The sequence below is a fragment of the Phodopus roborovskii genome, unplaced genomic scaffold, assembly GCF_943737965.1.
Source record: "Phodopus roborovskii unplaced genomic scaffold, PHOROB, whole genome shotgun sequence".
NCBI lineage: Eukaryota > Metazoa > Chordata > Mammalia > Rodentia > Cricetidae > Phodopus > Phodopus roborovskii.
This window is the reverse complement of record NW_026125235.1, coordinates 582,479-601,864: the sequence shown is the minus strand read 5'-3', so window position 1 is coordinate 601,864 and position 19,386 is coordinate 582,479. Positions and strand designations below refer to the sequence as shown.

Here is a 19,386-nt window from a genome sequence, read left to right as displayed (position 1 = left end):
CATGTTACTCAGACTTCATTTTAAAATGGTGAGAAGTTAAGGTTCTATAGCTCAGATATAGAATGTAGTTAGCATATATAGAGTCTTAAGGACAATCCAGGGGGGGGGCAGAGAGAGAGAGAGAGAAAATGAGAAATGAGAGAAGAAAGTCAGAGAGAAGTTATCAAGGAAAGGAATATATATGAGAAAGAGGCACACAGAGAAAATATACAGGGAGAGAGAGGGGGAGAGAAAAAGCAAGGATATGATAGTAACGGAGAAAGAAATAATAATCTTTGGAAATGAAATTATCTAAATATAGCTTCTTTACCCCTTTGCACAGAGCATTTCTGTATGTCAGTGTTATCATTTTGGGTAATGCAAATGTTCATTCATTTTTCCTTTCTTGTTTAAAGGCCTGAAAAGAATCTAGTATGCCTAATGTCACTGCAATAACTGGATTTATCCTTATGGGGTTCTCTGATACCCAATCCCTACAGACTTTATGTGGAGTGTTCTTCCTAGTGATGTACTTGGCAGGCCTGTTAGGTAACCTGATCATCATCACTCTCATCACCCTTGACCTGCAGCTTCAATCACCTATGTACTACCTCTTGAAGAATTTGTCCATGTTGGATGCTTTTTTTATGTCTGTTCCAATCCCAAATTTCTTTGTCAACAGCTTAACTCACAACAATTCCATTTCCATTCTTGGTTGTGTCTTGCAAGTATTTTTAATGACTTCATTTGCAGCAGGAGAAGTATTTATCCTGACAGCTATGTCCTATGATCGTTATGTGGCCATTTGTACTCCCCTGCACTATCAGGCCATAATGAATAATAATACATGTGTGTTTATGGTGGCTGTTTCCTGGGCTATTGGGGTAATGTTTGGAGTCATATATACAGCTGGCACATTTTCTATGCCTTTCTGTGGTTCCAATGTTATCCCTCAGATTTTTTGTGATATTCCCTCTTTGCTAAGGATGTCATGCTCTAAAAAACTTGTAGCAATTTATTCAAGTCTTGGAATTGGTGTTTGTGCAGGCATATTTTGTTTCATTTGCATTGTGATCTCTTACTCTTACATTTTCTCCACTGTGTTTAAGATTCCTACTACTAAAGGTCAATCCAAAGCTTTTGCCACGTGCATCCCCCACCTCACTGTTTTCACTGTTTTCATTGCTACAGCTTGCTTTATCTATGTGAAGCCACCCTCACATGTACCAACAATTACAGACAGGGTATCTTCTGTGTTGTACACTGTGTTACCCCCAATACTTAATCCTGTGATCTATACACTGAGGAACACTGATGTCAAGTGTGCTCTGAGGAGGCTGCAGCAAAATCTCTGCCCAAGTGGTTCACTTCACATAAATCTTTAAAGTATTTGTCAGTGATATAGTGCCTCATGAGATATAAGCAAGTTTTTCAATTTTGACTTTAGAAATAGAATAGTAGACATTCATATTTTCCCAGAGTAAATAGACACTCAGTTTAAGGCTGATATTTTAATTCAGAATATTAGATTATATGAGACTAAGGTATAAAGTCACAGTCACAGTTTATTTTCTTTTTGTGATAAAGTTGTTCTTATTTGAGGACCAGAAATTCCTAAAGAGCTAGGTCATTTCTTTTGCTGAAACATTCCATTTTTGGTCATTTGATAACCCCTTATTGTGTTTGTTTGAAAATTATCAAAATAAACAACCAAATGGGGAAGGCAAGTAAGTTATGAATGTAAATTCACATAGTTCTTATGCTAGTCATTCTGCTAATGAGAAAAACAATAAGGAAGCCAATCCTTAAAGTGGTATCAAATGCTTAAATAAAAACATGCAGAATGTGTATATTAATCAAGTTCTATAATATAAAAAGAAGTCCCCAGTTTGAGGATATCATCAAAAAGATGCTGGAGAGGTGGAAAATTTGAGACTATTTTCTGCAGTTTCTCCTAAATAAAACATTACTTACAGTTGAGATATGGTAGGATGATGAACCTGAGGAATTAAATAACCTTACAAGGTCTAAAGCAGTGAATCTCTTCCTGGGTGTCATGAACCTTTTGGTGGGGGTGGGGTTGGGGACTTAATATCACTTTCACAGGGATTGCATATCAGATAGCCTGCTTATAAGATATTTATATTATGATTTATAAAATTATGTTATGAAATAGCAACAAATTGATTTTATGGTAGTGGGTTACCACAACACCAGGAACTGTACTAAAGTTCTGTAGCATTAGCAAAGTTGAGAACCACTGTTCTAAAAAAAATACAAATACAATTTCCTCTATTCAAATTACAGAAGCGTTAAATAATTTCTGGGTTAAGGATTCTCTTTGACTATCCTGGGTGCATGAACAAGGTTGTCTAATCTGTAAACTTACATTTGAACTACATGTGAAACTATAGCTATATATGCACCTGTGCTGAATGGGAACTTTTTGTGTTATAGCTGGCTTACTCCTCCATGGTCCTGTAAGTAAATAATCACAATAAATCCATTTGTTCATCATGTTGGACTATAATGGAATTAGTTTGGTCATTCTTTGACTATCTAACTGGTTTGAGTAGGTGTTTTCTTCTTTACCCTAGAGGAACAATTAATACAATACTCCATGTATATCTGCCATGCAGGTGCACTCCAGAAAATTATTACCTTTTAACTATGTGCTTGTGAAAGTTTTCATCACTGTCTAGAAAGTAGTTATGGAATTGACTACAATTTCATAGAAATAACTTTCCATGAAAGACTTCTTTTGGTGAGTTAATCAGTGTCTTCAAATAAAAAAAAATTATTTAACATGTATGAAATGTTTTTGACCATTCTATGCTTTATCAGAATAATTATCTGTCTTTTATATTAATTTTCTTTTTCAGAAACCATCAATATTTTTAATGAATTGCATCTTTCAATTACCTTAACAGAGTTTATGGTTATTCTGACAGAAACAGTCTGAGTAATGAATCAAAGCAATGTACAACTCCCTTATTATCATATTTCACCTTAGTCTGACACATATTAATATGAACCACTTATCCTTATCCTAAAAAATAAAAAGGCATTCATACTTCAAAAGTACAATCTGGTATTTTCCAAACCATTGTAAATAACAATACCATTCAGTGATGTATAGTTCCTTAAAACCTCTGCCTGACACTTTATGACAAGAAAAACTGCATAAGGAAAAGTACTTATATATCATGCTTGACTCAGTTTCAACCACTACTGCTATATACTTTTAGTTGATTACATATTAAATGTAATTGCAAGGCTTTGTTTAGAACAAAATAAGATACAAATAAAACACATCACACCAGATAACATAACTAATTAACCCCTATACAATTCAATTTCCCTTCCCTATCATGGTCCTCATAAGATTACTCTTTCTGTTCTGTGATTTTCAGCTCTCAGTTACTTTTACTTTATAAACAAAATCTCTTTTACTGGTATTTTGTGTCTGTCTATTGATTATTTCATTAATGATAGCATTTATCTAAATTTTGCTAGTATTTTAAAATATCTCAGAAGTCAGAAATTGAGATAAAACCCTGATAAGTTGAAGGAACAGTGAAACAGTGATCAGCTGATCCTACTATCCAAATTTTTGCATTCCAAAGCTCTGGAAGTCCACCTAAGCTCCTCCTTCTCTCTTCCTATCCCTATCTCTGCCTTTCTCCAAACTATGGCTAATCCCAGTCATCCAATTTTTGACTGCATCCTTGCTTCAAGGTGGTTTAATTGGCACCACAGAATGGCAGGGTGAAAAATTCTCCCACATATCCTTCTTTTTGTCTAAATAAAAAGAAAGGTTTTAACTCTAACATAGCAAAAACATAAAATAAGAACAATTATCAAGAGAGCAATACATTCACATGCCAGTCCACTGGTATTAGTAAATTCAAAGAAAATATTCCATTATCTATTCCATCTTGGTGAATCCAAAGTTTTATACCTGATTCACTTTCTACCCAAAGTAAGAAAAACTGTAACTATAACTATCTAATCTTCAGCTCTGTCCCATACCTCAGAAAGATATAACGCCTGACTAAATAGAAAGTGTAGAGCAAGCAACTTCCAAAACTAAGAAACAATAGTGACATCTACCTGGTTGCCTGGACAGCACCCTGAGGTTTTTCTGAAATATCAGGGAATTCATCTTTGGCTTACAGGCCTATATCTGAAAGATTTTCTGTTTTATTATTTTTTTTTTTCCTTCAAGACAGGGTTATTCTGTGTTGCTTTGGAACCTGTCTTGGAACTAGCTCTGTATACCAGGCTGACCTCAAATTCACAGAGATCTGCCTGCATCTGCCTCCAAAGTTCTGGGAATAAAGGTGTGTGCCAAAAATGCCCTCTCAGATTTTCTGTTAAGCATTAATGTTTAAAGTCTGTGCTACCTGTCTTGGCAAAGTTCAGGAGCTGTCTGTCTTCTTTTGTGTTCTGCATGTCCAATTTGAACAGCAGACATTGGCAGTTTTTTGGCCCACAATGAGACAAACTCCACATGGACTTTCTTTAGTGCCTGTCATCCTGTTTTGGAGTAAGTAGTGATACAAGGAACAGACATGCCTTGCTGTTACAAAAGGCCTTATGTTATTAAAACATATTATATGCCATATTCTGTAGGTCTCTGAACTGTTTGAATACTATCTGACTACTTAAAGAATATCTCACTTTGACATTAAAAGCATTCCTAACATTAATTTAACTTTGATTATTATACATTCCTAACTAGTAAGAATAGAACTTTGCATTACATTTTTTTAATGAGCTGTATAATTATAGTATATTCAATGAGAAGTAGAAGCACATAATACAGTATAACAAAAATAACCTCAAATTTGCATCAATATACAAAAAATATATTAAACAAGAATAGGGACATATCGATGGGAGATGTCATTCTGTAAATGTGTTTCCCTTATTGGTTAATGAATAAAGTACTGTTGACCAATAGGAAAGCAAGATAGGCATGACTAGGAGACTAGGAGGAAAGAGGAAGAAGTAGGGAGGAGTCAACATATAGAGACTTGAGAGAACAGAGGTCCGGGCTTCTCTCTGGTAAGATAATACCATGTGGAATTACTTAAATTAATAGAAATGGGTTAATATTTAAGACAGATCTAGCCAATAAGAAACTAGTAACTGGCCAACAGCCTTGTATCTAATACAGTGTCTCAGTGTGTTATTTGGGGCTGGTGCGGTAGTGGGACCAGGGCGGAAGGAAAAACATAATCATAACATAATGGCGTCCAATGTGGACCAAAGGACTTTCCATTAAAACTTGAAAAAAGCTTAAGAAAGGGTTTTAGAAACACAAGAAAAGATACAAGCAAGGCTTCTTGGTAACAGCATTTTCTTGTTTGGACTCTGTTTTGATAGAGACAAGCAGAAATTTGTAAGTCTACTTTAAGGCGGGTTTCCTGACTCATCATAAATGGCAAAAAAACTTCAAGACTTTTAAGAAGTGCTGCTAATAATTAAATGGTGTGGATGAGCAGCTGTCAATGGCACTGACCATATCTCCAAGCTGGCAACATTCTGCTGGATGGTAGCATAGACCAAGGCAGTGAACACAGCTCTCAGTTCTGGCAGGAAACTTACCCCCACCATCTTGGATAATCCTTGGCTAATACAGCTGTGGTTTTCATTTTAGCAATGTTGTTGTTTACCAGATAAAAGATTCATGGCCAGAAAAATATAAAGATTTATATTGAAGACAGATTCATATTTTAATTTTCCAAGTTCCACAAAATGAAACACAACTATTTACTACATTTTATCACTGCTTGAGGTAATGTCATTTAGTTGTATAGAGAACATGTAAGATAATTCCTTATAATTTCCTTGGCTTGTGGTCAAGTGATAGAAAAATCTTCAAACCTTTGCTATTAACATGGTGTTTATTTCGGAATTCTTAGGCTTATAGCATATTTCCTACCAGTATCTGATTAATTTCTTCATTTCTTCTTACCTTGTGCTACACACACAGACACACACACACACACACACACACACACGTGTGTGTATTCATATATATATATATATATATATGATGTTTACTTGTCATAGTTGAATAAAGTTAACTCTAAATCATCTAGAAGGTAAGTGAATTAATATGTACAACTCTCTGCATGTTGAAAATCAGTAACAATATTAAAAGCTTCTAGAAAAAATCTAATAATACCATACAAATATTTCATGATTGTAAGGGCTTTGGACAATTTTACATATTTTTCCTGACTTTCAACATGCCTTTCCTGATTTTTTTTACATAAATATAGAATGTAGGGACTCCATAAATTAGTGTTCCCCTTACAATGTGAGGAAAATATCAATTAATTCTCTTTATAAAGTCTCTTGCTTTGGTTATATTTGTTGCTAATATCTCAAAAAAAAATACTACAAGCTCTTTGCCAATGTTCATTTTATGCTCAATAAGAGATAATTTCAACATTAATGAAATGTACCACAATTTCTGCTGTGTTTATTCATGTTAATTGATAAAGTCTCTACTTTTATTTCATAAAAAAATTAAAAACTTTCCACAAATATTTTTTAATTTTTTTACTGTATGTGGTAAAATTATACATTCTAAGATATTATCTTTGCTTTGCATAAAAATTCTTATAGGAGAATGTGGATAATGTAGTATGCCCAGGAATCAACCAAGCTCTGTATTCAAGTGATCCACATGTGCATCCTATTATTCCCTTTCTACTATAGTCAATTATCTCTTGGTCTCAGCTGATAATTTTCTTGGACTTTTAAGTTCTTATCTCCTTGTGAATTGGTAATCTAATTGTGGGCCATAGCCAGTTAATGTCTCCCAGAAATTTTTCAAATTCATTAGCATTCACAATTGATCTCTTATGATTTGTACTTACTGTGGTAAATTTTCTGTGAACATATCTTATATCTTAGGTAATTTGTATATTTTTTCAGGAGCAATTTATAGTCCCTAGCATGGCAAACTTTTCTTTACATCTTCCACCGGTTTTTCTAATGAATCTGACTCTGAATCAGTAAGTATCTAATGTATCTGAGTCTGAATAAGTAAGACATCATCAATATAATGGTAAATTGTAGACTGAGGAAAATATTTAGAAATTATTTCCTGTGGCTGATATACAAAATATTGACACTGAGTGGGACTGTTTAATATTCTTTGTGGAAGAATTTTCCATTGATACATTTTAAAAGGCTGAAAATTATTGTTGGTAGACATGAAGAATGCAAATGTTTCTCTATCATGTTCATGTAAAGTCATAGTAAAAAAAAGCAATGTTTTAAGTCAATCACTATAATGGACAATCCTTTAGTAAGTATAGAAGTCAGGGGAACTCTGGGATATAAAGCGACCATTGGCTGAATCACCTTTAAAATAGATCTTAGATCTGTTACTATTCACTATTTTTAAGATTTCTTTTTAAATGACAAATCTAGGAGAATTTCAATGATTTGTCCATTCTTCAATATGTTGATTATCTATCTACTCCAGATCTTCTAGTGCCTAACCCATTTCTGATGTCAAAGGCCATTTTTCTATCCACACAGATTTTTCACTTAGCCACTTTAGAGGTAGGGCTGTTCAAGGTACCCTTGAAAGAGCATTACCTCTTATACCTTGTTTATGTACAACAGTCTAACTTCTGGATCTCAAGTCATTCTATTTACACCTGAAGTCAATTTTTTTTTGTAAACAAACAAAAAAGAGTAAAAAAATGGCTTCTTTTGAGTCTTGTATAATTTAAATAAATCACTTAGTCTTCTTTCCTGATTCCTCAACCTTGTTCCAAGTACTCAAAGCTGCAATAAGAGAGTGCCACTATGTTGTAAACAAATACAGACTATCTGTGCAAATCAGCAAACTTGCCTTCATGAAGAATTTGACTTGGGAAATTTCCATATTTCTAGTCCTACCTTGCTGTTATATGATTCTAATTTCCTCATTCCACCATGTTTTTCATTGTACCTGAGTGTCAGCTTCCAATATTACTGAAGCTAAACCTTTCCAGTCTTATGGAATAATTCCATTCTGCATTGCCCATGAATTTAACATCTCTTTACATATGAAACAACTGCTTCTTTAAATATCTTCAAATCTAAAAATTTTACAGGTTCCAGTCAATTTGTGCAAAGCCTTGGAGATGTTTATCATCTTCTGATCATTCTTATATGGTAACTGGTTAAACAAAAAATTGGTTTTCTACTAATATTTGGCCACTCCTAACCAATTTCATAATACAATGGTTGAGTAGATTTGCTCTTAATTCATCTCTGTGTTTGAATATTTTTCTTATTTTTCATTAGCAAGACTCCCTAAGGACTGTGTCTTATCAGAAGTAAGCTTTTAGGTTTCTGCCTTAGCAGTCAAATTTTCATATTTGCCATGGTTATAAAACCATTTAAGTCGGGTGGTGGTAGCGAAACCCTTTAATCCCAGCACTCAGGAGGCAGAGGCAGGCGGATCTCTGTGAGTTCGAGACCAGCCTGGTCTACAAGAGCTAGTTCCAGGACAGCCTCCAAAACCACAGAGAAACCCTGTCTTAAAAAAAGAAACATCAACAACAAAAAAAAACCCAAAACAAACAAACAAACAACCCCCCAAAAAACAAAAAGAAAACAAACAAACAAACAAACAAACAAAAAAAACCGAATCATTTCTTAGATAAAATATGAGTTACCAAACTGATAGCTATTGTATGAATACCAGCTAAGTGGTTTATCCTTTCATTTATATTTTCCATTTGCAAGCCATCCATAGTAGCACTAAACAAGGCCCTAACTCTCTGCATTGTAATATTCCCAACTTTTAGCATGGGAAAGATTGCCCCCACTTGTGTTTAACCCAATTTTTCTTTAATGAATTCAGATGTATCACACAAGTTCTGAGGACTTTTCAGTTTGTTCATAGCAGAGACTCCAGTAATGGAAGAGTTCTTGGGGGGTGGCACAGCTGCACTGTGGTGTGGTCAGAATGACTACAGACAGACTGGCACTGCAGGGGCTGGGGATGCAGCAGATTGCTGCTCTGTTACCAGGGCTGGGCGGAGGGCACCTTTAGCTGTTTGCACATAGCTAGTGGCTGAGGGTGTATGGCTGTGGCAATGGAAGCCACAATAGATGCCCTAGCAGGTATGTGTGGGTGTCAAGGTGATAAAACTGGCCTTAGTTGATGCACCACCAAAGAGGAGGTTTAGAGAGTGTGAAGTAAGGGCATAGCCTGTAGTGAGGAAATTACCCAGAGGCATTTGGGGTGAGGTGCAGGCAGCAGCTGGAGGTTGCTATAGAAAGAGTGGAATGGATAAACCCAGACTTGCAAAGAGGGCCTGTAGTGAGACAGACACAACAGCAACAACAGTCATGCAGAGGTGGCTGATTCACTGCCCTGGCCTGGTTTCATAATGCCAAATGTTGGATACCAGAAATATTTATTACCTAAATAGTATTAGAATTAATACAAACTTAGGAGCCAGGATTTGAGGTAAAATATATAATACATCAAGGAAACCCTGAAGGGTTAATTTGTTGATGTTTCTCTCCATGTTTTCCCATTGCAAAACACTGGAAGTCTCCCTTTGCCTCTCCTTCTTCCTGTCTCTCTCTCACCAACTTCCTCAGTCCTCTAACAACTCTATGGCTAATCCTGGTTATGTAATCACTGACTCCATCCTTGATTTAAGGTGGTTGAGTAGCACTGCAGAGTGACAGTGCCAATAATTCATCTGGTTAACAATGGATGACTCTCATGACCTAGAAAGTAGTCTGACATTCCATTCAGCATCCTACTTCAATATCTATGGTCTTGAATAAGATTCTTGTTGCTTTGTTACTAAGAAGAATGCTTAAAAATATATCCTTGAAAAAAGTTTGATCCTAGATTGGGGTTCTAGCAAAATAATTTCTGTCTTTTTGGTTTCATTGGTTTCATTTTGTCTTGTCTGTCAGTAAGTGCCAGACAACACAAGCAAACATTAAGAGTTAATTGCAGTCACACAGTCCGTATGAACTCCTGTTATGGATTATGCTAACCCATGTCAAATTGTTCCCTGAGTAGCAACATTCAAGAATTAAGAAAATATCTTTAATTAAAAGGTTTACTAGGAAAGATAGAAGAAGAGCAGAAAGGTGATGGGATGGGAGATGGTGGGAAGACAGGAGAGGAGGCAATGATGAGAGAACTGGGATTGACATGTAAAACAAGCTCCTTTCAAATTTAAATTAAAAATGATCATATAAAATATTATCCTAGAAAGATGTGGATTCCTTCCAGACTAATGTGGTTTGATCACGCCAGACCGCCTGAAACAGAGTACAAGCTGATCCTACATTCAAACCAGCTGGACAAAACAGCCCTACAGACTACAGCTAGGATATCTGAATCTTCTTCGAATCCCCCAAGACAGTGCCCCTTACCAACAGGAAGTAGTTCGGAAAGAACGATGCCCAAATTCCCAAATATTGTGTATAAATATTTGTTTTCATTTAATTGGACTTTGTTATATAAAATTAAATAAAAAAATTATAAAAAAATAAAAAATAAATAAAATGTTATCCTAGGACTGCAGGATTGCCATTTTTACCATGTTGATCCTCCTTTCCAAGAACATGGAAGATCTTTACATTTTCTGGTACCTTCTTTAATTTCTTTCTTTAAAGACTCAAAGCTCTTGCTATACAGATCTTTCACTTGTTTGAATAGCATTACCCCGAGATATTTCATGTTGTTACTATTGTCAAGGGTGATATTTTCTGGTTTCTTTATGTATACAATAGTGCTACATTTTTTTTTTTTGAGTTAATCTTGTATCCTGTCACTTCAGTAAAGGTGTTTATCAGCTGTGAACATCTCATTAGATGCAGAAAAACATATGATCATCTCACTAGATGCTGAAAAAGCCTTCCACAAAATTCAATGCCCCTTAATGAAAAAGGAGAGATCAGGGATAACAGGAACATACCAAAAACATAATAAAAGCAATATACAGTAAACAGCAGCCAACATCAAACTAAATGGAGAGAAATTCAATGTGATTCTGCTAAAACGAGGACCAGCACAAGGCTGTCCATATGTCTTCAATATTGTACTTGAAGTTCTACCTCAAGCAATAAGGCAACACAAGGAGATCAAATTTGAAGGAGTAAGTAAAACATTCACTCTTTGCAGATGATATATATGTTAGTTTGCATAAGTGATCTGAAACCTCTACCAGGGAACTCTTATAGTAGAAGAAGGTATATACTTTTGTATTTGGATGGAATGTTCTATAGATGTCAGTTAAACAGACATAGGTCATAACTTCAGTTAGTTTTTTTTTCTTTTCTTATTTTAATATTGATCCCAGTTCCCTCTCCCTCCCATCCTTATATGACCTCAGAACCCCACTTCCATCTCATTCTCCACACACTCCACAGAGAGGATGAGGCCTTCCAGAAGTGATCATCAAAATGTGTCAAGTCATTTGCAGTAGGGACTAGATCCTCCCTCCAGTCTCTAGGTTAAGGGAATATACCTACATGAGGAATGTGCTCAAAAAGTCCATGCATGCACCAGGGATACATCCTGGTTCCACTGTCAGAGGTCCTGTAGAGTGAACAGGCTTTCTAACTGAGACTCACATTCAGGGGGTCTGGGTCAGTCCAATGCTGGTTTCCCAGCTAATAGACTGAGGTCCATGAGCTCCCCTTTGTTCAGTTCAGTTGTCTCTGTAGGTTTCTATAGCTTGGTTTTGACCCTTTTGTTCATCACTCCTCCCTTTCTGCAACTGGCTTCCAGGTGTTTGGCTCAGTGTTTAGCAGTGGGTGTCTGCTACTGTTTCCATCAGCTACTGGATGAGGGTTCTAGGATGGCGTATACGTTATCAATCTCATTATCAGAGAAGGGCATTTAAGGTATCCTCTCCACTTTTGCTCAGATTGTTAGTTGGGATCATCCTTGTAGGTCTCTGGAAATATCTCTAGAGTTTGTTGTCTTTTCAAACCTATAAATAATCCCTCTATTATGGTATCATATTTCTTGCTCTCCTCTATTTGCCGCCAACTCAACCTTCCTGCTCCCTCATGTTCTCCTCTCCTGCCCTTTTCTTCCTCTTCACTCCCTCTCCACTCACTGCCCCTACACCTGCTTCCAATATGCTTAGGTGATCTTGTCCCTTTCAACTTCTGTGGGGGACCATGTGTTTCTCTATTAAGGTCCTCCTTGTTTCCAAGCTTCTCTGGTGGTGTGAATGAATTGTAGGTTGGGGATCCTTTGCTGTGTGTCTAAAATCCATATATGAGTGAGTACATACTATGTTTGTCTTTTTGTGACTGTGTTACATCACTCAGGATGGTTTATTCTACTTCCATACTTCCATCCATTTGCCTTCAAATTTCAAGATTCTGTTTGTTTGTTTTTGTTTTTTTCTGCTGAGTAGTTCTCCATTGTGTAAATGGACCACATTTTCTTTATCCATTATTTAGTTGTGAGGCATCTTGTTGTTCTTTTGCTGAAGCTTATGCCTAAGAAACACAAACACGAGACTCAGCGCCCACGTGGAGTTTATTGAGAGAAGGGAGAGAAAGAGGGCGTAGCTGGTGGCCAACCGAAAGCAGGAGAGAGAGAGAGGGAGAGCAAGAGAGGGAGAGCAAGAGAGGGAGCAAGAGAGGGCAAGAGAGAGAAGCATGCTTAGCACGCTTGCTTTAAAAGGTGGGCTAGCACATGCGTAACTGAGTCCTCTGGCAGCCAGGTAAAGCTTGAGCCACCAGGAAAGGCTGACTTAGCCATGACATGGCCATGAGTATCCTGCCCATCATAGGGGGTGGAGGTCAGCTGGCTGCTAGTTCCTAATACATCTAGGTTGTTTTCAGGTTCTAGCTATTACAAATACTGCTGCTATGAACATAATTGAACAGATGTCTTTGTTGCATGATGGTGATCTTTTGGGTATATGCCTAAGAGTGTAATTGTGGGATCCTGTGCTAGACTGATTCCCATTTTCCTAAGGAAACACCATACTGATCTCCAAAATGGCTGTATAAGTTTGTACTCCCATCAGCAGTAGAGGAGTGTTCCCCGCTCTACATATCCTCTCCAGCATAAACTGTCTACAGTGTTTCTGATTTTATCCATTCTGACAGGAGTAAGATGTTATCGCACAGTTGCCTTGATTTGCATTGCCCTGATGACTAAGAATGTTGAGCACTTTCTTAAGTGTCTTTCAGCCATTTTGGATTCCTCTATTGGGAATTCTCTATTCAACTCTATATCTCACTTTTTAATTCGATTTAGGTCTTTTTGTGACTAGTTTCTTTATATATATATATATATATATATATATATATATATATATAATACATACATACATATATATATATATATATATATATATATATTTGTTTTTTTAGATTAGCCCTGTGTCAGATGTTGGGTTGGTGAAGATCTTTTCCTATTCTGTGGGTTGCTGTTTTGTCTTGTTGAGTGTGTCTTTTGCCTTACAGTAGATTGTCAGTTTAAGGAGGGCCCATTTATTAATTGTTGATCTCAGTGTCTGCTACTGGTGTTATATTCAGGAATCAGTATCCTGTACCAATGTGTTCAAGGGTAACTCCCAATTTCTCTCCAACTCTTTGGTTCAGTGTGGGTGGATTTATGTGGAGTCTCTGTCTTTACCCTGCTCTCCTAGTGGGTATATGTGGGTCAGGAGTTATACGTCTGTAACTCTGGATGATGTGAGCTCTCTTAGAGGTTTCTCAAGCATAGGCCACAGCAGGGCCAATGATGTGAGGAAGGCAGGCTTCAGATGATCTCAAGCTCTCAGGACAAGCCAGGCAAAGGGGCCCAAATGTCAGATGGAGTCTCAGTTGGTCTCTTGTGGAAAAGTGGATCCAGTATGAACAAAGCTCACCCAGGAAATTCCAAGGAGAGGGAGTGTTTGACCTGAGCTCTGACCAAACACTCATCACAATCAGTGGGCCCAGCAAGGCCAAGGATCAAATTCCGTTAGTTCTATGATTTATTGGAACTGTAGGCTGGTGATCCTTTGGTTTATTTCTAAAATCCATATATGAGTGAGAACATACCATGTTTTTTGTTTTTTTTTGTTTTGTTTTGTTTTTTTTTTTTTTTTTTTTTTTTATGACTAGGTTACCTCCCTTGGGATTATTTCTTCTAGTTCCATTCTTTGCCTGAAAATTGCATGATTCTATTGTGTTTTTCTGCTGAGTAGTACATCATTATATAAATGTTCCATATTTTCATTATCCATTCTTTAGTTGAGGGGCGTCTAGATTGCTTCTAGAATCTGGTTATTACAAATAATGCTGCTATAAACATAGTTAAACAGATGTCCTTGTTGTATGTATGTGCATCTTTTGGGGTATATACCTAAGAGTGGAATTACTGGATCTTGTAGTATACTGATTCTCATTTTCCTGAGGAACAGCCCTACTGATTTCCTACGTGGCCTTACAAGTTTTGCCTCCCACCAGCAGTGGAGGAGTGTTCCCATCTGTCCACATCCTCTCCACCATAAACTGTCATTGGTGTTTCTGATTTTAGCCATTCTGACAGGAGTAAGATGGTATCTCAGAATTGCATTGATTTGTATTTCCCTAATTCTAATGATGCTGAGCAATTTCTTAAGTGTCTTTCACCCATTTTGTATTCCTCTATTGAGAATTCTCTATTTAGTTCTTTACTCACTTTTTAATTGGATTATTTGGTGTTCTGGTGACTATCTTCTTAAGTTCTTTGTATGTTTTGGAGATTTGACCTCTGTCAGATATGGGGTTGGTGAAGATCTTTTCCCATCCTGTGACCTGCCATATTTTCTTTTTAACTGTGTCCTTTGCCTTACAGAAGCTTGCCAGTTTAAGGAGGTGCCATTCATTAGTTGCTGATCTGTGTCTGTGCTACTGGTGTCATGCTCATGAAGTGGTCTCATGTACCAATTTAGTCAAGGGTACCTTCTACTTTCTCTTCTAAGAGGTTCAGTGTGGCTTGATATATGTTGAGGTATTTCATCCATTTGGTAGTTTTGTATGTGGCAATATAAATTGATCTATCTGCAGTCTTCTACACACCAACCTCCATTTCTTGAAGATGCAATTTCACCACAATCTTGATAAAAGCAATTACTACAGGTGCTATGATAGGAGTTTTTAATCAAAGTTCCCTATTTTTGTATTTTATAATATTTGATTATAACTAATGTGTTTTCTCCAACTCTATGAACCACGCAACTAATTCTGGGGAAATATGAGCATGTGTTTTATGGTTTATATTAGTATATTTTCTAGGAACTGATTATTGTCTTCTATAGTAAGCATCAATTTTTACAAAACTAATTGTCTTAAGTCATGTATTCCTAATAGGGCTATCCAAAAGGATACCATTTTGGTAACTCCAAGGGAGTAGCTAAGTGAATTATAAAGATATATTAGTCATGATTGCATTATACAAGGTTTCAAATTATTACTGCATATATTTGCATTCTTATACTAAGATATTCAACAGTTTAGCTTAGTACTTTTGAGTTTTCTTGTTATATTGAAGATGCAAAAATAATGTTATGATTTTAAAGGAATATCATTGTGCCCTATGTTCTATTTTACTTTCAGTTGTTCTGCTGATAAATTGACCTCTAGAGTATCTGAATAACAAACAGCAGCAACAACAAAACAAAAACAAGTAAACCAAAAAACTAAATCAAGATGACCTCCTGGAAAAATCTTCCTAAATATATCTGAAAAGTACCAGCTTTCTAGGCACATGAAGAATCTGAATTGTTCTAAGGTATAAATTTTAAATTTCTATCACCAAGTAATAAAATACACAGTATAAATATTTTTTAAATATTATGTATATAGAAGAAATTGGAAAAGTTATTAAAAGCAATGTAATTTAACAGTGATATATTCACTATTCTTTTTTTCTTCTTTTTGTACTTCACTATCCTGAGAGTCATAATAGCTAGACAAGTATCTTGAAATTTACCTCTCTATAAAATATTCTTTTTGTACTCACAGGCAGTTCTTTTGTGAAATTTTCCATATATGATGCATCCTTATGTTGAATTAGAGTCATGATTTCCAAAGTACCATTTATAGAGATTTTTGCCCAGATACTTGTCAATGAATTTTGTTAAAAGCCCTTAAACTGAAGCAATCAACTGAAAAAGAAAACTCTAAACCAAGAATGAATGCCCAGAAACATGTCATCTGAAGTGCTTTGTTGTTTAGTAGAAATATTTGTATGTGCTTATTTTTGCCTCCTCCAGGATGAATAAGATGCCCCTATAGCCTTTTTATTAGTCTATCATTTAGTAATAACACACATCCATATACAGAAATACAATGAGAGATAGAGAGTGAGGGAAAGTCAGAAACTGAGTAATGGAGGGGGAGAAAGAGGGAGAGACATAGAGAAGTTGTAGGAAGAAACAAGACCTGGCAAGTGGGATGGAGAAAGAAATGCCAATTTTGCCCTCTTTCTACCCGCCTTTAGCAATGATCTTGATCATTGCTGACTAGGTGTGCAGTGTATATGCTCACTTTTGTACCATGAATTCTGTAGACTCTTATTCTTTTCAGCTTAACAGGTTTTGTTTGTATATGTTAATCACATTTTATTGTAACTATAAGCAGCTTTGGTTATTGCTGAGAGATACATCAATCTATGCATGTTACTGTAAGTCAATATTGGTCATTTTAATATTAAGTTCATTTAAGAGCATTCTAATGAAAGGCTCTCCTGTAGGACTTATAGACTTTCTTACTAGAAAAAAATTACTATTTGATGAAGTTAAACTTGTCTTTGAAGAAGATAGCTAAAATGTTTACATACATCACTTTTTGAAATTAATTAGGAACTAAATGACTGCACAGTGAATAAAGTTTATCATTAATTTACTTTTCATGGCAAAGGTTTTCATGACTGATTTTCTCATGGCATCCTCTTATTCTATACTATCAAATACATATATACATTAATATTATGGTCTTTACCTATAACTTCTGAGTCAAAACCCACTAAGAATAGATGTGACTGTATTGTTGGTTAGAGACCTACAAGATTGAGAATCACCAAACAAAGAATCTTCTGAGTACACTTTCATAGAGTTGGCAAAGGTGGGAAGATTCATCCATTTTTGTGAGATATTCCATTATGTGGTCAAGTGTCCCATAATAAATCAAAATGTGCATGTAAATGACATGAGATAGTTCAAACCTTTCTTTAAGCACATGAGCAATGTAATTTTTCAGAATGTAAGACTGCCAAGTATTTAGGGATAAAAAATAATATTCATGAAAATGAAGGGATATTTTGTTGGAATGCTTTTAAGGAAATTCTGTGACATTGTGATTTGATCCTGGCTTTAGAAAGCCACAGGAAATTAGGAATATCTTATCTGCACAAAAACCATCAGTTTTATCACCCTGGATCAGAAACTCCAATCACCCATGTACTTCTTCCTGAAGAACTTGTCCCTCTTGGACATCTTTCTAGTATCTGTCATAATCCCAAATTTCTTTGTCAATAGTCTAACTCACAATAAATCCATTTCTACTCTTGGATGTGCAAGTAAGGTATTTTTCATGACCTCCTTTGGATGAGAAATATTTGTCCCAACTGTCACATCCTATGACCGTTATGTTGTTAATTGCAGTCCCCTGCACGATGATGCCATTATGAATACTGTCACCTGTATGCCGATGATGAGTGTATCTTGGAGCACTTCATTACTCTTTGAAGTCATGTACACTGCTGCCATATTTTCCATACATTTATGTGGTTCTAATGTAATCCCATAGATTTTCTGTAATGTTCCCTCATTGCTAAGGATTTCGTGCTCTGAATAATTTACAGTCATTTACACAAGTCTTGGTATTGGTCTATTTCTAGGTATGTTTTGTTTTATCTGTATTGTAATCTCTTTTACATTTTCTTCACTGTACTGAAGATTCCTACTACTAAAGATCGGTCCAAAGAATTTGCCACCTGTCTCCTCTACCTCATTGTTTTCACTGCTACAGCTTTATTTGCCTACCTGTAGTCACCTTCAAATACAACATCATTTATAGACAGGTTGTTTTCCATGCTGCACTATGTGTTATCTACAGCACTTAATCATGTAATTTACAGGCTGATAAACACTGATGTTCATAGTGCTCTGAAAGGTTACTTCAAAATTTCTACTGGAGAAATTTCTTTTACAGGATTCTTCAAAGTGTTTGAGAGTGACAAAATTCATCACAGTTTACTGGGAATTTTTGTTTGTTTGTTTGTTTTATTTATTTTATATAACCAAGTCCATTTAAATGAAAACAAACATTTATAGACAATATTTGGGAATTTGGGCGTCGTTCTTTCCAAACTACTTCCTGGTGGTAAGGAGCACTGTCATGGGGGATTCGAAGAAGATTCAGAAATCCTGGCTGTAGTCTGTAAGGCTGCTTTGTCCAGCTGTTTTGAATGTAGGATCACCTGGTACTCTGTTTCAGGTGGTCTGGCGTGATCAAACCACATTAGTCTGGAAGGAATCCACATCTTTTCATTTTCTGTGGAAACAAAAATAGAAATCCTTTTCCCCAGTAACTTGTCCTTCAACTTAAGTTTTGGAGTCAAAGCATTTTTTTTTTATTTAATTTATTATTTTACATGTTGATCCCAGTTCCCTCTCCCTCCCTGCCTCCATCCCTTCCTCCCTCCCTTCCTCCCTTCCTCCTTCCCACCCTTTTACCCTCTCTGCTCTCTCACATGCACTCTAACCACCCTCCCCTCCCATCCCCCCACCCCAATTCCATATGTAGGGGAATGCCATCCAGTTGGTGTCATGTAGATCTGACAGGTCATGTGGAGTAGGGACTAGGGCTTCTCTCCTGTCTCTAGATTAAGGCAGTTATCCCTCCATGGGGGATGTGTTTGCAAAGTCCTTTTGTGCACCAGGGATATATCCTGGCTCCACTGTCTGAGGTACCTTAGACTGCTCAGTCCTTCTGGCTGAGACCCATATTCAGGGGGGCCTGAGTCAGTCCCATGCTGGCTTCCCAGCTATCAGTCTGGTGGCCCATTAGCTCCTCCTTGTTCAAGTAAGCTGTCTGTATGTGTTTCTGCCTCCTGGTCTTGTCATCTCCATCTGCATCTGGGTTCTACTTCGACTCAGTGTTTAGGTATGGGTGTTTGCTCCTGTTTCCAACAGGCATTAGTTGAGGGCTCCATGGATAAGTTAGTTGTTGATCTCACTATCCAGGAAGGGCATTTATGGTAGCCTTTCCACGGAAGCTCGTTTTAATGTATTGTTTTGTTTTTGAGCCCACCCTTTAGTGGTTGAGCCATCTCTTCTGACCAAGTTTTAAAAATTATATCCTTTGAAAGAAATTAGTAAACATCTGAAATAATTTTATATTTTTCAT

The 19,386-nt window shown here is 36.3% G+C and overlaps 1 protein-coding gene and 1 pseudogene across 1 annotated transcript; both read left to right on the top strand.

Annotated features, from left to right (window-relative positions):
* The first annotated feature begins 413 nt into the window (after positions 1 to 413).
* LOC127227453 (olfactory receptor 14A2) lies at positions 414 to 1,364 on the top strand. The gene has a single exon (XM_051191793.1). The coding sequence runs from the start codon at positions 414 to 416 to the stop codon at positions 1,362 to 1,364; it is 951 nt and encodes a 316-aa protein (XP_051047750.1).
* A 12,992-nt stretch (positions 1,365 to 14,356) lies between these two features.
* On the top strand, positions 14,357 to 18,208 carry LOC127227343 (olfactory receptor 14A2-like; annotated as a pseudogene).
* Positions 18,209 to 19,386: the final 1,178 nt, after the last annotated feature.

Excerpts from the sequence above, each read along its gene's own strand:
- LOC127227453 (XM_051191793.1), top strand. The coding sequence starts at position 414 with ATGCCTAATGTCACTGCAATAACTGGATTTATCCTTATGGGGTTCTCT.